This window comes from Myiozetetes cayanensis, unplaced genomic scaffold, assembly GCF_022539395.1.
Source record: "Myiozetetes cayanensis isolate MyiCay16 unplaced genomic scaffold, myiCay2020 scf1, whole genome shotgun sequence".
Taxonomy (NCBI): Eukaryota; Metazoa; Chordata; class Aves; order Passeriformes; family Tyrannidae; genus Myiozetetes; species Myiozetetes cayanensis.
The window spans coordinates 60,154,463-60,175,326 of record NW_026086604.1 but is presented as its reverse complement, the minus strand read 5'-3'; the positions used below and the strand labels follow the sequence as shown (position 1 = coordinate 60,175,326).

General features: G+C 38.6%; 1 protein-coding gene across 1 annotated transcript in view; it reads left to right on the top strand.

Annotated features, from left to right (window-relative positions):
- TEX10 (testis expressed 10) overlaps positions 1 to 20,864 on the top strand; it is a 52,859-nt gene that overhangs the window by 10,789 nt on the left and 21,206 nt on the right. Inside the window, exons 5-9 of the mRNA XM_050331082.1 lie at positions 1,196 to 1,308; positions 2,113 to 2,351; positions 5,202 to 5,337; positions 8,136 to 8,311; positions 9,102 to 9,279. Coding sequence (XP_050187039.1) covers positions 1,196 to 1,308; positions 2,113 to 2,351; positions 5,202 to 5,337; positions 8,136 to 8,311; positions 9,102 to 9,279 — 842 coding nt within the window. The remainder of the gene's footprint in view (positions 1 to 1,195; positions 1,309 to 2,112; positions 2,352 to 5,201; positions 5,338 to 8,135; positions 8,312 to 9,101; positions 9,280 to 20,864) is intronic.

Below are 20,864 nucleotides of genomic sequence, written 5' to 3'. Positions count from 1 at the left end.
TGCAATCTATGTTGCTCTGTCATGATTTTCCTCTTTTCTAGAGGGCCTCTTGGAAGCAGGCAAAAGGCAGGGACTTGGCCAGGTAATTGTCTGTGGCAGCCTACTGCCTCTAGCCTGTTTCTTGAGGATACTGCAGATCTGCTGCCCTTAGGCATAGGGTGCCTGCGTTTTGGTCCCATGAAAGGCATGCTCCTGTGTCAAGACACGAACTGTTTTGGGTACACACGCAGTTGAGTTATAACCTTAGGATGTTTGAGGGAGCAAAAAAATGCTGAGGTTCATACAACTTGGTTTGTGTGGAGCGTATTTAATTTCAGATAAGATAAATGGTTTATTTTGTCTTTTTCTATGTAGTGAACTTTATATACAAAATGCATTCAAGTGGCTCAGTTTGGAAATGAAAGCTTTGCTTATTTAATAGCTCTTGGGCTTACAGGCCAAAGTGGTTATTACAGACACTGTGGAAAACTACTTTGAATATGCTTAGTGGAAAGCTATTGATCTTTGAAATCGTTTAATGACCGTCCTCTGTTCTTAATGGTTGAGTATCTAAAAGATTATTTTGCATGATCAATTTGATAACAATGCAGGCTTTTTAAGTGATGAGTTCTGCTGGTCACTTTATAGAATGGTGACTATGAGTGTCTGCTAACCCACAAAGTAAAATTGTTTTAAAATATTGAATCCTTTTTCTGTAAGGATGGCCTTTCTACTGAAAAATGTCTTGTAAATGGGCTTTCAAATACAAGTACATAAATGATAGAGAAAGTTGAAAGCAGTATTGGTATATATCTTAATGGAAAACTCAGGTCAGTCACTGCAAGGTAATCAGATTTCACTCTGATTTTAAGTGCTGATAGATTGATACAAAAGCACTTTCAAATCATATCAATAGCTGAGTTTAATATTGCATAGACCTACATTAATATGTGCTAAGAAAATATAGTGGTCCAGTTGGGATTAAATGTTGCTCAGCCTTAACTTACATCATCATTTTACTCCCTTGTTTTGTGGACCTGGAGGTTCATGCACAGGACTTCACATTTACATCTGAAAGTAAATATATATATATATATAACTTGGAAGGAGAAGCCGAAGTTCCTGTTTTTCATTCATTCCAGTAATGGATTTTGGAAAATGATTGTGTTGATGTCTTTCACTTACTACCATGTCTATCATCTGCTTTCCTTAACAGGAACTATGGCTTCGAATGAATTACCTTGTTGATTTCAAGCACCACTTCATGCGTCATTTTCCATATTCTGTACAAGAAACAGTAAAACACAAAAAGAAAGATTCATTCAAAGGGTAAGAATAAAATCAACGTCATGTAACAGCTTTTAATTCCATAAGAGAACTGAGGCAATGTGAGTCATATGCTTTATCGAGTATTAAGTTTTTAATGTTGGAAAAGAAAACCTTTTATTGCGTATTGGTTAAAGATCCATTTTTATAGGAAGGTAGCATTGCGTTCAATTGGAAAGTTTTGGTAGTTCTTCATAAAAGTATTGTGTAGGAAGTCATCTCCAGTAGCAGCTGAAATACCGCCTTGGGGAAATTATTGAAGTCTTTTTTTTTTTTTTTAATTTTTTTTCTTGAATATTTTTTTTTACTTGATCTGGAATTTACATGTTACTGAATGGTGGTTGTGTTAGTCTGACTAGTTTTCATATTTCTGCATGTTTTCTTCAGTTGACTGCTGAATTACATCAAAACATAGTTCAAATGTTTTTTTCACCTGCAGTCTTCTAGAGTTGTATTACAGGGCTGGGTAAGCACAGCTAGGAGGGGAGATGGGACACACTGTTGCTTTCCTTATATGGCAAAGCAGTACTGGAACAGGAGAAGCCAAACTTATACACATTTTTTCACTGTTGAGCTATCAGAGTAGATGGACCAATTTTGTTTTTGTACAGGCCAGTAGCAGGTTGTCTTCCCTCTCAACTCTCAGATGTGAGACTATATTCATGCACAGTGTGTTCTGAAATAATTCTGCACCTTTGCAATCTATGTAGAACACTGGTGTGTGCACAAGGGATATCAGCTGCTGTCCATTTTTATTTCAAAAACAATTTTTTGAAATGTTTCTGTTTCCCCCTCTCCTCTCTTTAGCCACAAGAACTGTATGACATCCTCAAACAATGTAGACCATCTCTTACTGAACTTAACCTTGTGTGACATAATGGTTTCACTAGCAAGCACTTCAACACTTCAGACAGACGCTGGTTGGCTGGACATGATAAGGAAATTTGTGACAGATACTCTTCAGGATGGCAGCAAGCTGAATAGCAAACAGGTGAACAGATTGCTTGGTGTGACTTGGAGGCTAATGCAAATACAGCAAAACAAAGGTAAGATGAATAGTTTCTGAAAAACAAAATTAGGCACTGACAAAGAGCTTGAATTATTGTAGCCTTTTCAGCTCACTGCAGCTTATCCTCAGTTGTTACATCATAATGTCTTTTGTCATAGAGATAAGTTGAATTTCATGGTAAGATCCCTGTGTATAGCATTGAAAATTTTATTTTTAGGAATGCTTTTAGTTTCATACTGTTGATATGCAAAGTATGAATATATTTTTTTACCTATTTCCTGTTTTTACTTCTTAGGATACTCTTATAAATGGGAAGATGAGCTTTATATTGAAGAAGTAATTACTAGGATGTAGAGATGCATGATACTTCAATAGTCCAAACCTTTTTTAAAATCACTAACATAGCTGGTAGACTGAGTACTGTCAGATGACCATTCTAGTTCTTTGATGGTACAAAATATCAGGGTAGTGCTGATGGAAGCTGCTGTTGAATCTTTTCCAAAGTGTCTGATTTGAATCCTTTTCCAAGAAAAAGTATTTCCAGCTGTGACTCGCAGGATCAGTACAGTATTTTGACTTGCCTCATTCTTTCTTTTTAAGTACTTAAGGCTGTATTCTGAATGAGACCTTGGGTGATATGTCTATTAAGTGGTTGAAATAGAAATTCTTTAAGAAAGGAATTTTTCAGTAAATCTAAAAGTGGCAGTAGTCTTTTGTCTTACCAGTCTGATAGGAGTGAATTCCACAGCCACACAGCCAAATAGTTTCTAGAAAATGCTTTGCCCTTAGCAACAGATTTCATTGTTAAAGTTGCGAGATGAAAAAATGTCAAATGTCCCTCCAATATATTTTGGCAGTTAGTCCTTCCAAATCCATTTTAATTGGGAATCTGTCTATTACTGTGTCCCTGGTGACAAAGATAATAACTAATCATTCCTATCTGCACTTCAAATTTAGCTTTGTGTTGAAAGCAAATAATCGAGAGTCAGAGCCCTCCTCACTAGCTGAGCTAAAGCAGAGGAGTTGCTACTCAGGAAAGCAGTTTCCAAACTGTTGTTAGACTGTTAAATCAGATACTTCAGGCTTTTCCTTGTAAAGAAACGCTGATTTATTTTTTTTAACTTTATCTGCCAGACTTTAACCAGGTAGTTGATAATGGCTTGTGTTTTTCTACCCCGACTGGCCATTTTGTGCAATAATTTTCCTCAGGAATCCATAAAATAAATAAGCTCTAAGAAGAGTTTAAATTAAATTTCGAAAGATTAATATGTATGGATCTTATCTTCTGATCCTGTAAAGGTTCAGTGAGAAATTGGTTATCTCACAAATATCTGTCTGAGTGGTTTATCTGATCCCTTCGAGGTAATCCTTGCGCAGTACTAAAAACCTGACTGGATGTCAGATTACAGTTAATCTACTAGCTGTAGAGAAAATACAGCTTTGACAGCTGGAAAAATGGCCACATGGTTCAACAAGGAGAAGTGTGGAGTCATAGACCTGAGGGGAACCAGCATGTACCTGTACCTGCTGGGGGCTGACCACCTGGAAGTAGCTTGGCAGTAAAGGACCAGGTGGAGCCAGCAATGGGCCTTTGCAGCAAAGAAGGCCAGTGGTGTCTTGGGCTGGATTAGGAGTGTTGCTAGCAGGTTTAGGGAGGTGATCCTGCCCCTCTGTTCTGCACTTTTGAGGCCCTTCCTGAAATGTCCAGTTTTGGGCTCCCCGGTACAAGAGAGGCATGGACATATGGAAATATTCCAGCAAAGGTCTGTGAAGATGATGAGGACACTGGAGCGTCTCTCCTATGAGGAAAGGCTGAGAAAGCTGGGACTGTTCAGTCTGGAGATAAGAAGGTTCAGGTTCTCATCAACATATGTAGATATCTGAAGTAAAGGTGCAAAGAAGAGGGAGCCAGGCTCTTTCGAGTGGTGCCAGTGACAGGACAAATGGCACTGGGCACAAACTGAAACATCAGAGATGCTGCCTGAACATCGGGAACACTCTTTTCACTGTTAGGGTGACCAAATGCCATCCTTGGAGATATTCAGGAGCCATCTGGATATGGTTGTGGGGAGCCAGATCTAGCTGATCCTGCTTCAGCAGGGGTGTTAGGGGTGTTGGACCAGATGACCTCAAGACTCATTCCCACTTCTCCTCACTTTTTTTTTTTTTTTTTTTTTTTTTTTTTTAATGGTGCTCTAGAAATGTTGTACTTTGTATTGTCAGATGGTACTGCAAAACAATTAACTCTAATTTGTTTAGAACCTATCTGACATTGGCGATATTAAGGGCCCGGAAGGGTATGTTTTTTTTAGAAGATAATGCAAAATTAAAAACAAGCCATTTCAATAAAAGAAATGTTTAGGGTCTTGCCAGTGGCCTCTTGTATTGTCTGGTTAATTAGCCAATGTAACTTGGAGCCAGCTGGTTCAGAGACAGGGAGGGCTAGTAAGGTTAGTGTGTATGGCAGGGAGAACTGAAGGCACTGTGACAGTGAGGTTTTGGGGAGCATTGGTGAGAAGTAACGTGAAGATTGGTGGGAGGTTACTGCACTAGGGGAAAAGGATGTGGAGATAGCTGTAGAAAGCAGGAATTTGTTGGTTCTCAGCTACCTTGCAACCTGCACGCTGTTTTGTCTTCAAGAAGTTCTGAAGTTTTCACTCACATGTCGTCTCTATTCTTTTGTCTGACTCTTTCACAAGCTGCACAAGAAAGTGTTGTTTCGATGGTTCAGAAGTCAGTCAAGTGGTTACTTTAAAACATTTTGGTACTTCCCTCTGGAGTTCAATGTAGACAGCTGTAGATAAAGATGATAGCTGTTCTGTGTATGTATAAAGTCAGAAGATTAAGAACTACTACTTCAGATTTTTATACTTTTTTTTTTTTCTAGTGGCAACAGAACCCTTGATAAAAGCAGTATATACACTATACCAGCAAAGGAATCTCCTCTTTCCAGTTCGTACATTGCTTTTGAAATTTTTTAGCAGAGTTTACCAAAAAGAAGATTTGAGGAGTCAAAGAATCAGGTAAAAAAAAAATTGCATACTCTTTTTCATTTCAAAATAGCATATTTATTTTGGAAGTGAGAATCCTGAATTTGTACATAGATGTTATAAAACTTCATTCTGAATCTGTTTTGACACTGTCAAATTTTGTCACTGAAATTTGAAATTTGACTTTATTAGATATCTGTCTTGCTTCAAGTAAGAGAAGATCATCCTCTATATTGCTGTTATAACAGTTTTTCATGATCAGATGTGTCCAGATTGTCTCCAAATCTTAACTTTTCCAGAAGGCATTTTTCAGCCAAGTCATCTAGTTCCAGCTACATAAAAACCTTAAACACAAATCAGGCGGCATCAATCCTAGCTTGTTTGAGAATTGCAAAGGGATGTAAGATTCTAGAATCTTTGGGTTTGGGTTTGGGTTGGAAGGGACCTTCAAAGTTCATCTAGACCTCCCCCCCTGCCATGGGCAGGGACACCTTCCATTAGACCAGGGTGTTCAAAGCCCATCCAACCTGGCTTTGAACACTTCCAGGGATGGTGCATCCACAGCCTCTCTGGGCAACTTGATCCAGTGCTTCACCACAGTAAATTCTTCACTCACAGTAAAGAATTTCTTTCTTCTAAACCTTCCTGCTTTCAGTTTGAAGCCATCATTACAGGCTCTTGAAAAAATTTCCCTCCAGCCTTCTTGCAGGTCCCCTTTAAGCACTGGAAGGCAGCTCTAAGGTCTTCCCAGAGCCTTCTCTTCTCCAGGCTGAGTAACCCCAGCTCTCAGCCTGTTTTCATAGGAGAGGTGTTCCAGCCTTCTGTTGGTCTTCATAGCCTCCTTGGACTTGCTCCAGCAGGTCCATGTCCTTCTTTTGCTGGGAACCCCAGAGCTGGATGCAGTATTCCAGGTGGGGGTCTCACCACAGTGGAGTAGAGAAGCAGAATCACCTCCCTCAACCTGCTGTCCATGCTGCCTTTTATGCAGCCCAGGACACAGTTGACTTTCTGAGGGTTGTGGTAAGATCATACCCATGATACGTGTTTCTTCTACTAGGTAAAAAAATCAAACCTCAGGACTCCAAAAGTCCTGGCATCGATTTTGGGAAAATTGTTCACTTCTGCAACTTCTTTGCTTTGTTATATCTTATGTTGTGGTAACGCCTGCATACGTGTGATTGGATCTACAGCCAGAGATATCTAATGTTGTGCTCTGAACATGATAAAAAACACGGGGAATTCAAAAGACAATATCCTGTTTTCCTCCTCTTTTCATCCAGAGTGAAAAAGATGACTAATTTCCCCGAGGTTACATAACCACTGTTTTCTGTACTTACCTGGAAGTCTTGAGCATCTCATTCGGTTTCATGTGTTCATCTAGATAGCTCTAACGTTCTATCTTTAGACATCACAAATAGCAGTAGTTTTTCTGCTGTTCCTCTTAGCCTTCTACATGGAACTGTGACATTTTTAGTAACAGAAGAGTGAAATCTCAAAAATTTTTTGCAAAAAAGCGTAGTTACGCTTATGTCTCACAAAACATTTTAAGACAATATTTGTGTACACCACTGATCCGCTTCTTTCCTTTAGAAACAAGTGGGGTTTTTTTTTAGTTTCTTCAAAGTGTGGTCTGTTCTGTAGATCCTGGATGATGTTCATGTTCCATTCAATTTGATGTCACAGCTCCTTCAGCCCTTCTGTGACTGTTCTCCTCATTCTTTTTTTTTTTCCTCAGAAGCTTGTCGAGAGCAGTCTAAGAGGAACAGAATTCATGTTGGAGCATTTTCAAAGAACTTTTGTGTGTATCTCTTTTTTTTTTTTTTAGGTGTGTCTGATTCAAAGGCAAGATAGGAGCTTTTGGCCTGTTGTTGCCTTGTGAAAAAAAACTTGTAATAAATTAAGTTTCAGAATTAAGTTTTTGTCTTGTTGTTTTAGTTATCTTCACCCCTAATCACTGCACACATGTGTAGTCACTGTGTGTATATTGTGTGGGTGTGTGCGCATATGCATATATATACTGGTAGTATCTTGCTATAGGAAGAAGACACGAGTTACTTGTCTGTAGTACTCTAAGCTTCCAACCATTTGAAGCCTGTACTTCCACGCTTCAGAACTTCTTTGTGTTTAGTCTCACTCACTGGATGTCTATTCCTTAGACTGGTCTAAATCAAGAGCAACTGCAGCATCCTCTGTCAAGGTATGACAAAGCTCAGCTGTCTGAAGACCAACTTCCTTTTGTTTTTGATCCTGGCTCCTTCTAACTTCATTTGATACCAGCACCTGCTTTCTTCTGTGGGAAGAGAAGCAAATGTTTTATTCCCATACACTATTTGCATGTCAAGTGACTTGAGACACCTGAGCCCACCTCCAACTCACCCACTTCAGTTGTTTGTTCTCCAGGCTTTTCCTACTGTCGAACAGCTCATATCTTTATGCAAGGCCCTTCCCTTTTATGTCATGGCTACTTAATTTCCTTGAAAAGTTCTGGTGAGGATCTTGTCCGGTCTTTTGAAAGGGAAATAATATATATCATCGTCATCATGTTACTCTTGTTGACATCCTCAGATACCTCCTTTAAAGTTCCTGATTTATGCTTTGCAGCTTTTTTTCCTGTAATCATCTCTTTAGTAATAAGCCAGTGAAATGCTTTTGGTTTATAAATGATGCTTGATTTGATAGGCCAGGGTGGCAGAGAAATTGTAGCCCATGAAAGATAGGATTGGTCTATATGATTGTTTCACTTTGAGCCGGCAAGGATAAATAAAAGCAACTTACTCAAGACTGAAAGCAAGTTTGTTGTTTTGTCTTATTATTTTTTCCTCTTTCTTTAGAAGTCGAAGTAAAGTTTTATCTCGATGGTTGGCTGGCTTACCTCAGCAACTGGCTCTGCTTGGCTTGAGAAACCCTGAGCTTTCCAATCAACTTATTGATATCATTCATTCCGCTGCTTCTCGTTCAAACAAGGAATTATTGCAAAGTTTACAAGCCACGGCTGCTCGAATATACGGTAAGACTTTTACACTATGGCATAATGAATTTTTTCCCCTCACTTGGTGGAGAGGTTGCAATATGTGGAAAATCCTGCAGTTTCCTAAGTGAATGTCAAGACTGTGAGTGGGGGTTGGAGATGGATTTAGTCCCCTCTAATAAAGGTTAAAATGAACTATGCATGTCATTTACTAAAGAATATTAAAAATATTCAGATCTTTAGTTTTCAAGTTAGCGGGATTTTAATCTGATACACAAAAACTAAAGTTTCCAGTCTGTCAGAGAATCATAGAATCATTTAGGCTGAAAAAGACCTCTAAGTTCGTAAAGGTCAAGCAGCAATCCAGCACTGCCAAGTCTACACTAAACCATGTCCCTGAGTGCCACACCTTTTTTTGAACACTTCCAGGGCTGGTGACTCCACTTTCCTAGACAGCTTGTTCCAATGCCTGATCACCCTTTCAGTAAAGAAATTTTTCCTAATATCCAATCCAAACCACCCCTGGCACAACCTAAGTCCATTTCTTCTCATCCTGTCACTTGTTACCTGGGAGAAGAAGGTGATGTGACCCTCACCTAGCCACAGCCTTCTTTCAGGTAGTTGCAGGTAGCAATAAGCCTCTCCTCGCCCGAGCCTCCTATTTTCTAGGCTAACATTGCTTTATTATTTTTCCTTCTTTTTTTCCTCTTCGGTGTTGGTCATATTGTCTTCCCTTTGGCAAGTAACAGTAACTCAGAGTAGTTGGGCAGGGCAGTGTTGGTGTGTCCTGGCAGGGTGCTGACTCTGTGTTTGTGTTGTGTGCTGGCAGATCCGCTCGAGGGCACGCTGGTGCTGCTGCCGGCAGAGGCGCAGCGGCGGCTGGTGCAGCTGGTGTACTTCCTGCCCTGCCTGCCTGCCAGCCTGCTCGCCTGCCTCAGCCGCTGCTGCATCATGGGCAGGATGTCCTCCGACCTCGCCGCCACCCTCATCGGCATCCTGCACATGAGGTACGACTTCCCGCGCGTGGCTCTAACCTAAAAAAATCCTGAGTGCGAATATCTATTCATAAAGTGTGAACTTTGTTAGGGGTTCGCATAAAAAAAAAACAAACAACAATGTCATGTGCAAGAATTGACGTCATGAGGAAAGTTAATGTTTCAGTCAGGCTTTGCTCTTGGCCTTTTACTTTGACTCTGTCTTTACACTGATTTGCTCAGTCTCCAATATTTGATAAGAAAATTCCATAGAATTATTTAGGTTGGAAAAGACCTTTAAGACTGAGTCCAACCATTAATCCAGCACTGACAAGTCCATCTCTAAACTGTGTAATTAAGTGGCATATTCATCTATCCATATTATTTTATCGTCTTTGTATATTAATGAAGTCTACCAAGAATTTTTGTCTCTAAATACAAGCATTAGTGTCTGTAATATTGAGCTCTTTTAGTAAGGATGCAAAACAGCAGCAGCTTATCTCTGGTAAGACCTGTAAGACTATGCAGTATTGAGCACCTTCTACCCAGAACATCATCATCAGAGGTCTTTATTCTGCAGCTTTTCATTTTAAATACTTTAACCTGACACAGTTGATAGTGAAAACCACCCAATCACTGTGTTTTCTCGTGTTCTGCTTCCTTTCAAATTCTTAAAACTTGCTTTTTCTCCAATTACCACATGTAAATAACCAAATCATAGTTGCTTGGCAAGTGTCTTGTTTAAGATTATGCACGCTCTTGATTTTTTTCATTTTGGGTTGAAAGAGAGTAAGTTTACCTGTGAAGTCAGGGAGAAAGGCTGCTGTTCCACTGAAGTGAGCGGAGGGCTTGCTGAAATTTCGCAAGGGCATTTTGCTTTGCTGCTTCTGGCAAAAATATCCTTCTTTTTCTCTGTTGGTCAATATTGTCGAACCTTGGATAAATAGGCAGGAATTAAACTTAAATGGATTATGCTCAAAGTGATTTTTAATGCTTTTTGGAACTTAAACACTTTTAATTAAATTATGATGCAAGAGAATGTACTGTCAAGTGCAGACCTGCTCATATTAGCTGTGTAGCAGGTGAATAAGGTGACTAAAGTGAAGCAATGGTGATGAAATCTGTATCCTATATATAATGCATTACCACTGTAGAAGTGAGATTCTGTCTCATTTTGCTGAGGTGAACATCAAATTTTATTTTTAAAAAGGAAAATTTCTCTGCCGTATACTGGAAACTCAGTGGCAAACTGTAACTAATTCAGAGACAGTAATTGTAAGGAAAAAAAGTCAGTAAAAAGTACTCAGGTGCTAATCTTGCTCTTAGATCTTAGTAGATCTTCAGTGTGGGAGATTTTTGTGGTAATAATGTAACTGTTTTCTAAGGATTATCAGAAAGCTGCGGGTGGGCTGTGGGCATTTGACCCTTTTAGCAGAAGATGCAAGTGGCAGACAGAGCGTGGTGTTCTTAACAAAAGTAGGTTACATTCTGACAATAGAGAAGGAGAAGTAAATTCTTATTTTTCAGAGATGCAAAGAAAGTATTTCGATTTTAATTTATGGTATTTGGAACATGTTTTAAACTTAAGTTGGATTCAAAGATTGTAGATAATGAACCCAAGAAGTCCAGCTGAAATAACCAGATGAAAGAAAAATGTACTGATGGGGAGATAAGTAACAGTAAATATTAACTTCTCAAGAACAGAAGAGTCTGGTATTTGTTTTTTGTTGGAAAATAAGTTGTACAGTCAAGGAAACAGTAGTAGGTTTTCTGGATGTGAGCCTTAGCTGGGCTTTATGGGCTTCATAACCTGTTATTGCACACATTGTAAATGAACTAATGTTCTATCTCTTATTAGAAAGACCAAACTGAACTGTTGTGTCCAGTTTTGTGCTTAGATAATGACATGAACAAACTGGACTGAGTTTAAAGAAGAGCAAAGAATGATAGTCTGTAAATTGTAATAGTGGAAAATGGCTAAAAAATTGGTATTGTTAGGCAAGTAAGACTGGGAAGGAGTGGGAGTCACATGTGTAATAGGCAGTTGAAAAGGAATGAGAGAATGCAGTTTTAGCAGGATTATAAAACAGATGTTAAATTTTGGGAGAATGTTTGTTTTGAGTGCTAGCAAAATTTTATAAAAGCAGAAATACGTACTGAAATAGGCTGTGTAGTGATACCTTGGAGTTTTGATTTTTTTAATTTTTGTAGACCTTAGAAGTAGTTATGTAGTAAATGTAGATTTTAGAGTAGCAGCATATTATCCCTTTACCCTTAACACACCAGCTCAAACCCCTGTTACCCATTCCCATATCAATTCCCTAAATTCCATAGCCTGTTTAGTCTCTTTTTCAAGGTAGTATGGTAGAAGAACACCCTAACCCTATGGAACAAGATATAGCCGTAGACCCAACAACCTTCAGGCCTAGAATTCTGGAAGGCCTCCAAGGACATTACGCGCTCTGAGGAAGATGAAGAAGAGGGGGTCCCAAAACGCCCCCAGACACAATTTCCAAGAGGCGTGGTGGGGGCAGAACCTGGGTGGTAACAGGATGGGGATCGGGTGAAAATCATTATAAAAACTGTGGACATCTGTATTTCGGTAGCACACGCAGAGGGTGTTCCAGAAAGCCTGGGGGCTCATTAAAGCTTTTGTATCCTTATCTTATCTCCTACCTAATTTGGCTTGGAGTCTTTTTTTCCCCACAGCCATTTAGGCAACAGTAGGAAAGGGTTATAAATATACTTCACTGGTTATATTTAAAATAAGTAATCAGGTCAGACGTGGATGTCAGAGGGTAAAGCCTTGAAGGAAGTAGGTAACTACTGGTCATCTTTTACAGCTTTTCGAGATGCTCAGACCTAAAATTTCAAATTGGGAAATGAATGGTACTATAACTAAAATGTATTTAACTCCACGTTTCTGTGCCACAGAACACAGAAGCGTTCGTGGAACATTTTCTGTACTTTGAGATTAAGACCGTGTGGCATAGAGAAACTGTCCCAAATCAGTCCTTCGGGAGACGTCATTTATTAGTACCCCGGTGATGTCAGTAGATGGCGCTGTTTCTCTTCCGGAACGTTCCCAGTTCTCGGGTGGCGGGTGGGGGGGGTGCTCTCTGTAAATTTGTCTTCTCCTATGGCACCTGCTTATCCGTCAGGCTTTAAATAGATTGTATTTGGGAGTGTCAGAGAGTTTGGTACTTGTTCTTAATTTCTTTTAACAGCCTTCATTCCCACGTCGTTTTGACTGGCAGGGTATGTCTGTTTTCACACACATCCGAGAGTGTGCGTATGTACCCGTGTATATTTGTCAGGGAGAAGCTACATTAAGGTAAATTCACTGAGAGTACATATAGATGATAATAAGACTTGCAGTTATTCCAGGAACAATTCTTATTAAACTCAAGGAACTCATAGCTTTTGTGTGTGTGTGTGTGTGTGAACTGTGAAACTAATAGTAAATGTATCCGGATGAACCAACCACAGCCCTGTGATGATATCAGGTGGTAACATTAGGTTATAATTATTGCATGTTAACTTTTAGAGTTTTTTGTTGATCAGAAAATGAATATTGAAGATATTTAATAGTTTCTACTTCTTATTTTTGCAATGGGGAAATGAATAGCCAGTCTGTATCATGGCTCATTAGGTGAGCCATGGTTGGCTCCATGTGCTGAGAATAAAGATAATGTTGACAGCATTTTCATATATAATGGGAAGATTTCTGAGGCAGGGACGTTGGTTACCTATACTGTTAAATCATTAGAATGGTTTTTGTCATGCTTTTGGTCTATGTGTGCTGAAGTTTTACCAGTTGGCAGAGACCATAGACTGTTCTGAAAAGAAAGGTGATATGCAGCCACCTCATTTTGGATGCTGGAACGAATGTGACCAGATTTACACTAATTGATCTTGATCCCTGTGCCAATGAACAGACATTGTTGCTTTCTGGGGTCACTGCGGTGGCTGCAGCTGCTGAGTTTCAGGTGAAACCAAGGGACAGAAGGTGTTGTCATGGCTTAATTTTTCTGCTGTTCTCCTCCAATGCCTGCATTGTGCCTGCTGTGTGGGACCTGGGATGTATATAATGTCAGTAAATCCAGGCAGGTAGAATTCTGAGAGATGGAAGCTTGCCAGGGTTTTGGGGTATAAGTCATACAAAACAGGTGCGGAAAGGTGTGGAGCGACACAAGCAAACAATCTCTCTGCACCTACTTTCGACATTAATAGAGCAGATGAGCTGCTTCAGAATGGTTTAAAAGGGCTAGTGAGGCATATGCTTATTTTTTGAGCGCTCTTTAGAAGGCAGATATTTTCTGCCGAATATGGAAATGTGTTAAATGTTGTAAATGCATCTTCTTGCATATGGTAGATTACCTTGTTTGCCTGAGAAAGCGGAGGTCTGCTGTTTACATACCAAACTCTGTAGTGTAACAGTTGCAGAGTAACCATTTTGTCGGCTCAATGTTTTTGGTTGCTACTTAATGACTTTGTGGTGATTGAGTATCAGATACTCTTGCAAATGCATTTCTCTTTTCCTTCCCATTTGTTTAAGGTAGTATATTTAAGCTGATTATTACATAATGTGAGTCCTTACATATGTTATGCATTCTATTCTATTAAACATGGATTAAGAAATGCAGATTTTGAGATTGTGATCAGATATATGTACTAAGGAGTTAGATTTCTGAACTTTGAGGAAGAGTTCACTGTCTTCTCTTAACTTGTCTTGAAGTACAAATAAGGAAAACCTATTCGGTATAATTACTGAAATGCAATATGTTTATGTGCCTTATTAATGCATAATAGTTACGGTGGCTTTACAACTTTTTCTTCTTTTTCCATCGGAACAGTGTGTCTGGAAATTATTTCGCTGTAATAAAGAATTGGACAGATAATATTTCACTGTCTAGATAAAAAACAATGGGAGTTAATTTATGGCATTTCTCTCTTGAAGCAGTGTCCATAAATGAGATCTCCAATGGCTTCAAACAGCCATTTCTTATTCTTGTGAGACTCTTTCCCTGCTGGGGTCTCGCCAAGAGTTGTTTCTGTTGCTGTAGAAAAGGAGACGGGTGAGGACCATATAAATAAAAGCTGAGTGCTCACTCACATAAATTGTGTGGGAGTTTCTAGTCTTTGCGGGTTTGAGATAACTCGGGGGGTAACTTGCATTCCGCTTGACGTAACTGTAAATGGGCTCTTTTACTGCAAAAGTAGTGCCTTTAAAACATTCTCTTGCTTTCCAGACAATAATGAGGGAGCTCAGCTGGTGTCTCATCAAGCAGCCAGGCATGCCTGTTGGCTCCTGCTATCCTCAGGAATCTGGTGCTTAGAAAGAACTGGGATGGACTTTTAACATTTGTTTGGTATAAGGTGTAAAATTCTGTGTCTTCAAATGTATTACCCAGAGATGTTTTAGGGTCATAATAGAGTTTAAAGTTTTCTATAGATATTTTCTTTGTAAGTAAATACTACTTTTACTTTATTTAGCCATCCTAATTATTTTATCTGCAACCTTTGCCAGTATAGTATGAGAAGGGACAGTGAGAATGCAAAATGTAGCTAGCGAAGACCCTACATACTACTTGATTTAAGAATTATTGAGTTCATTAGTGTAGACAATAAAAACAGCATATTCCCCAAAAGTATTTGCAACTTGGAGAGGACTTGGGGAAGCTACTGTAACCTATTATTGTGGTTAGCAACACTGATAGAGCAACTGAATACAGTCATACTTGAAGCAAATGAAGTGTAGAAAATATTTCAGAACAGTGTTTTTATTTTAAAAATACATACATAAAATTAGTTTTACCAAAATAAACTAAGTTCTCATTAAAAAAAAAAAAAGAAAAAAGTAAAAAACTTTTAAATCATTACAAATGGTATATGATAGAAAGTCAGCTCAGTACATCTTCTACAGTAAGTTGAAAATCATACATTTATAGAAAAGAGTAGTAATCATGAATTGGGTTGGTAGGAAAATTCTAAGAATAATAAGGTCTCTGCTCACTGGATTGCCTTTTTTGTCTATATTTTCACACCCCTCAATTTAGAAACAAAATTGGAGTATTAAAAAGTTAACAAAAATGCTTAAGGCACTGTTGAATATAAACTAAAAATAAGAGTGTGCTTCCAAAATGCTGGAATTTCCCCGTCTGGGTATACCACTGAGGATGAATGGTAAAAAAATTATCTGTTTTCTTTGCTGCAAGATGCGAAAGGATCTATACTTCTCAAGAATTGTACCCTGGGGTGGGTTATGGGTTACTGTATTCCTTTATCCACATCTGATCAGCAAATTTCCTTTTCCTTGCTCACTGTTTATAATATAAAGGTCTAGGACTTGAGAGAGGAGAAGTCTAAGGTTCTGTTTAGGGACACAGCCCTCTATGTTTTAGGCAGCTGTAGTGTGATATTTCTCATCAGAGGGAAAAGAATTATTGTCGCTGCACTACAATTGCACCAGTCAGTAAGTGCCGTTTGCTCATTAGTGAATGTTTCTTCCTATTTGTGCTCTCATTTATAATGTGTAAGCAATTCAGACAACCTCTGCAACCGTGGAGCAAATGAGTAGCTGACAGGCTTACTTTTAACAATGCATAGCTCAAATTGTTGTTTTCTTAAAATAGGCTTCATATTTTTCCTCAAATCCCTGGTAATTCCTTGCAGATGTTTGTTGTATTTTGCCACATTTTCAAATGGAAACATTTGATCCTTCAAAAGAGATAATGAAAGTTAAAACAAAACATTCATGCTAACAAACTAATGCCTACATATGGTAACCTGTTAGAGGAAAAGGAAGATAAAAAACTCTTCACTTGCTCTCAGAGTTTGTTCAAGACCTGTGCTACCTGGAGCTAAGTTGGTCCAGATGATGAGATGGTACACAGTTGGAGAAGTATCCAAAGATTAAAATTTTTTTCTCTTTTTTTTTTCTTTTTTTTTTTTTTAGCAGCAATTTCAGCATCAGTTTGTGACAGTCATAGTTTCCTGTCTTTTCAAGAACTGATATGAAAACTGAGAATGATCATCCTCATTAGCAGTGTAACAAAACTGATTTGATTGAGTTGATGCAGGGACGTGAGTTTATACTTTATTGCAGTTGCATTTCAATTTGACAGAAATTATTTTTCATTAAAGCTGAACAGGAATAAACTATGCCAGAGCTGAGATAAATATTGGCACAGGGCTTTTTAATGTTTTAAAAGAACCTGTTTTACAGTAGTTTGAGTATGTCCCTACACTGAGGGAAAATGTGGTATGTTTTTCTTCCAGAAAGGTACAACAGTCCTACTGTGGTACTTGCAAGTGGGTTTGCTCCTATCAGTGTATATTGGTTTTTTATACAAATGCAGTTCCTAAGAATGACAACATGGGAGTGTTTGGGATATGTTGTAAGATACTTTCCATGCTCATAGTTAATTCCATAAGTGATCCATTGCCTCATATTTAACAGGTATTTTTACATGTAAGCACTATTTTAAATGGCTGCCAGACAGTGCTGCTACTAATTATGCAGATGGGCATCTGTAAAACGTGAAGCATTCATACCAGTCCTGCGAGAAGGCTGGCTAGGAGACACACCTGTACAGTGTTGTCCTGTACAGTGTGCTTTTTTTCATCAGAGTAGTGTTTCTGGGCTCAGACAGTGACCCCTGAGCAGCGTGCTGAAGAATTTGAATTAACTCTAGAGAAGGATGCTGCAGTATCTCTTTGGAAGTCTCCTTCTCCTGACGAGTACTGTTCAGCAACTGAACAGTTCTGTGCTGATAGGTAAACTCTCTGAGCTGATATTAGACTTGCTGTGTTGAGAGGTCATAGATGGCACAGGTCATAAAAATAGGAAGCCAAAAGAAAGAAGGAAGCCTTTCCTCTACACCTTTCTGTGAATCAGTAAAGACTTTTTGTCACTACAGTGTCTGGTTGATCACAGTGGAAGATTCACAAGTGATAAAGTTGTGGTGTCTTCCACATCTGTGGTCCTGGGTTCTGGAGGAAAACTCGGCCCTGTTTCACGCAGTGGAAACAACTTTCTGATCCTTGGTTACAGTGTGATTATCACAGAATGTGCTGAGTTGGAAGGGACCCACAAGGATCATTGAGTCCAACTCCTCGCCCTGCACAGGACCATCCCCATGAGTCACACCATGTGCCTGAGAGCATTGTCCAAACGCTTCTTGAACTTCCCTGGGTTCCAGTGCCCAAACACCCTCTGGGCGGTATTTTTCTACTATCCAACCTGAACTTCCCCTGACATAACTTACACAACTTTAGGCCATTCCCTTGGGCCCCGTCACTGGTCACCACAGAGATCAGATCAGTGTCTGCCCCCTCTCTTCCCCTTGTGAGGAAGTTGCAGACAGCAATGAGGTCTCCCCTGAGTCTCCTCCAGGCTGAACAGACCAAATGACTCTTGTGCAGTGATTGTCTGCTGTGTGTACAGAAGCAGATGTTTTCTGCTCCTGATGTGTTTGAAAGACAATTTAATAATAAATTAGTAGTAGTGTCTCAGTGGTTAAAGCACCTGCTGAGGTGGCAGAAAATCTGTATTCACTATCTTCATCTTAAGGGGAGATTGATTTCCTATTTCCTAACGAAGTGATTTAGTCATTGAACTATTTTGAGTAGGTGTACTTAATAATTTTATTAAATTCTCAGAGTTGAGGCCTAGAATGCAGTTATATTTTTTTTGGGAAATTAGTGAATCAGCTGTGCTTATGACTATTTAAATGTTCTGTATGGAACAGAAGTATCAATGGCAGAAATAGAGGAGAAACTCCTTTTAGAATGATTTTATACTCTAGAATTAAAGAAACAATAGTGGGAGGCCTTGGTTTAAATCTGTAATCAGTGGTTGATAAGCTAAACTTAAAATGGGATCACTTACCGCAGTATAAGTTAGGTTTCTCAGGCTGTTGTCTTGCCAATGTTTAAATAATTCTTTAAATATTCAGCAACACCCTGCACTACATGTTCTCAATTATTGTGGTGGGAACACTTTCCTGGAAGGTAAAAGAATTGGATTTTAGTGCCCTTGAACAGAAAACTCAGACCCTTGACCTTGCACTTCTTGAATTTTATAACCCTTGTATTTTCAAACAAAAGGATGACAGTATCAGTGCTTCAGAAGAACTATGAATCTTGCATTTGCTTTTTCATGTTTTACTTTAAAAATACTTAGAGACTGAACTCAGGGGCTTGAGATTAATCGCCCTTAAACTCAATTTTATTGCTAAAAAAAAACAAACCAAAAAAAACAAACAAACAAAAACCACAAAAACCCAACCAAACAAAACAACAACAAAACCACAAAACAAACCCTCAAAATCCAACCCAAACCTAAATTCTAATCAGAACTTGTGTAGCAAGTACTTGACAGTTGCATTGCTGTCTGAGCTGTAGTTTGAGCAGGGGTGTTTTACAGGAGGGCAAGTGGAAGGATAATTTCTAAAATGACTGCAGCAAATTTCATCAGAGTTCTTCTACTAGAGACCTCTGAATTACCCAGAGACTCCTTGTTACTACACAAGCCAAACCTTAAACCTGAACCATAAGTCAATTGGTAGCTAGTTTAGGTCAGGAAGCACAGAAATAATAGTCTGTAGTTGAGAAATAACCACTTGTGCATAAACTGCAGTTGTTTTTATTTTGCAGCTGTGATATAGTCAACTTGAAAATAACAGTGTGAACAAAAGTAGTGAGGCCCATCTGGAGTTTAAAGAAAAGTTCACAGTAAGTTATAAAAGGAATGCACTGCACACTTGCTGTGACTGATAAATACTTGCTATGCTAATGGCAAGAGAAACAGTTATTTTTAAGTTAATCAGATTCAGCTTTTCTTTTAATACCATTTGGTGTACCAAGCAGGTTACCTAAAGGTGCAATTCTAAATCTCTGTAGAGGGGTTCTCATGGAGAGCAGATGACCTTATGGAAATTACAACATGTAATTCATCATAGTTAATGTGGGTTTGGACTAGTTGACTGGCGAGGTCTCACTCGTATGCAATTTGATAACAGGTTCCCATTGTCAGTAATAATTTATTCAAAAAAGGGAAGTTATAATATGCTTATTAGCTCTCATCCACCTATAAAGCAGATAATTTTTTTAGTCAAATGTCTAACATGTAATTTACAAGGATCTTGAAAATGCATTTTAAAAGTGCACGCAGTTTCTAATTATTTGTGGTAATCTTAATGTATTGAACTAAGATTTTTAAAATAATTTGTAATGTATTTGTAGTACATCAACATCTGTTCTAGAAGCAAAATCTCTCTTGTTCAGTGTTCTTTATCTTATTTTTTGTTTCCTTTAATTCGAACCTCAAAATTGAGACGCTTTAACTGCATTATAGACACTTGGGTTTTAAGGCAGTTAAGGTGATGACAACTGGTTAGATTTTTATTTAAACTTCTGTGCTGTAATGCTGCTCTGCTTGTGTTTGTATTATTAGAAAGACATAGGTCTTGGTCTTTATTGTATCTGTGAGATTCTCATGCAGTCTTTAATCACATGGTATCATGTAATTTTTCCATTCTACATTCTGTTTGGAATACACCATGAGCACTTGAAGGAGTGTTTACTTAATATTACACTTTGTCTCTCCTCCAGTAGAAGGTTCCATGTTTTCTCTATTGTATTAGGTCCCACTCAGAAAACAAAGGGATTCTTCCCCTGCCCCTAGCCGTGGAATTTTTTGGTTGTGCTGAAGTAATTTTCACAGCTCCGGGAGATAGTGAGGTGATATTTTTCCCAGTTTAAAGATGAGCAAGGGAAAGGTATAGACAGGAGTACATAGAAGTACCTGATGACTTTAGGAATTCAGCATGAAATATTTGGGTTCTGATTTTTCAGGATATTTAGCATTTTCTATCTTGAAAACAAAGGATTGACTTCAAATTCACTGTAAATGCAAGTGGAGCAGTAGAGTTCGGATGGGTCTGTGTGACATTCCCAAAGATACTTGAAGCTGTATCACTCCTCAGCTGTTAGTGCCTGTTTTAGTCTTGTACTTACTGTTGAACTGTTGCAGGGCTGTAACTGGGGATAACAATAAGGGGTGAGAGAAGCCTCCGCTATGAATAATGTGGGTTTATTCTATTCTAAAAGTAAAAAAAAAAACAAAAACAAAAACTGATGATATTTGGAAAAAAGTTTTACCACTGACTTCCTGTCCTCCAATTTTAAAAAGTATTTATCTAGCACCTCATAGAATCTCTGCAATACAGATGGGAGGGTGATCCAGTGTAATGCCTGAAACCTGTTTGTTTACCTGAATTTGTGAGCTAATTCTTTCTTCTACTGTTTTTTTAACTGTCTCATGCCTCATACTCTGTGCACATTATACATGATGCAATAAATAGGGCAGGAACAGGTCAGACTGTGCTATCCTTCCTTGTGTAATTCTGATTGATCCATTCATCCTTGATTTGAATGAGGCATAGGTTTATTTTTTTTTTTTTTAGATAAAATATGACACAGAGTATTATCATACTCCAAGGTGTATTCATAGAGAGGCCAAGCTGAAGATTATAGGCAACCTTCTCTGTCACTTTCTAAATTTAATGCTAGATTATTTTTAACCTTAACGCTCTTTTAACTTTGAGGTTTCT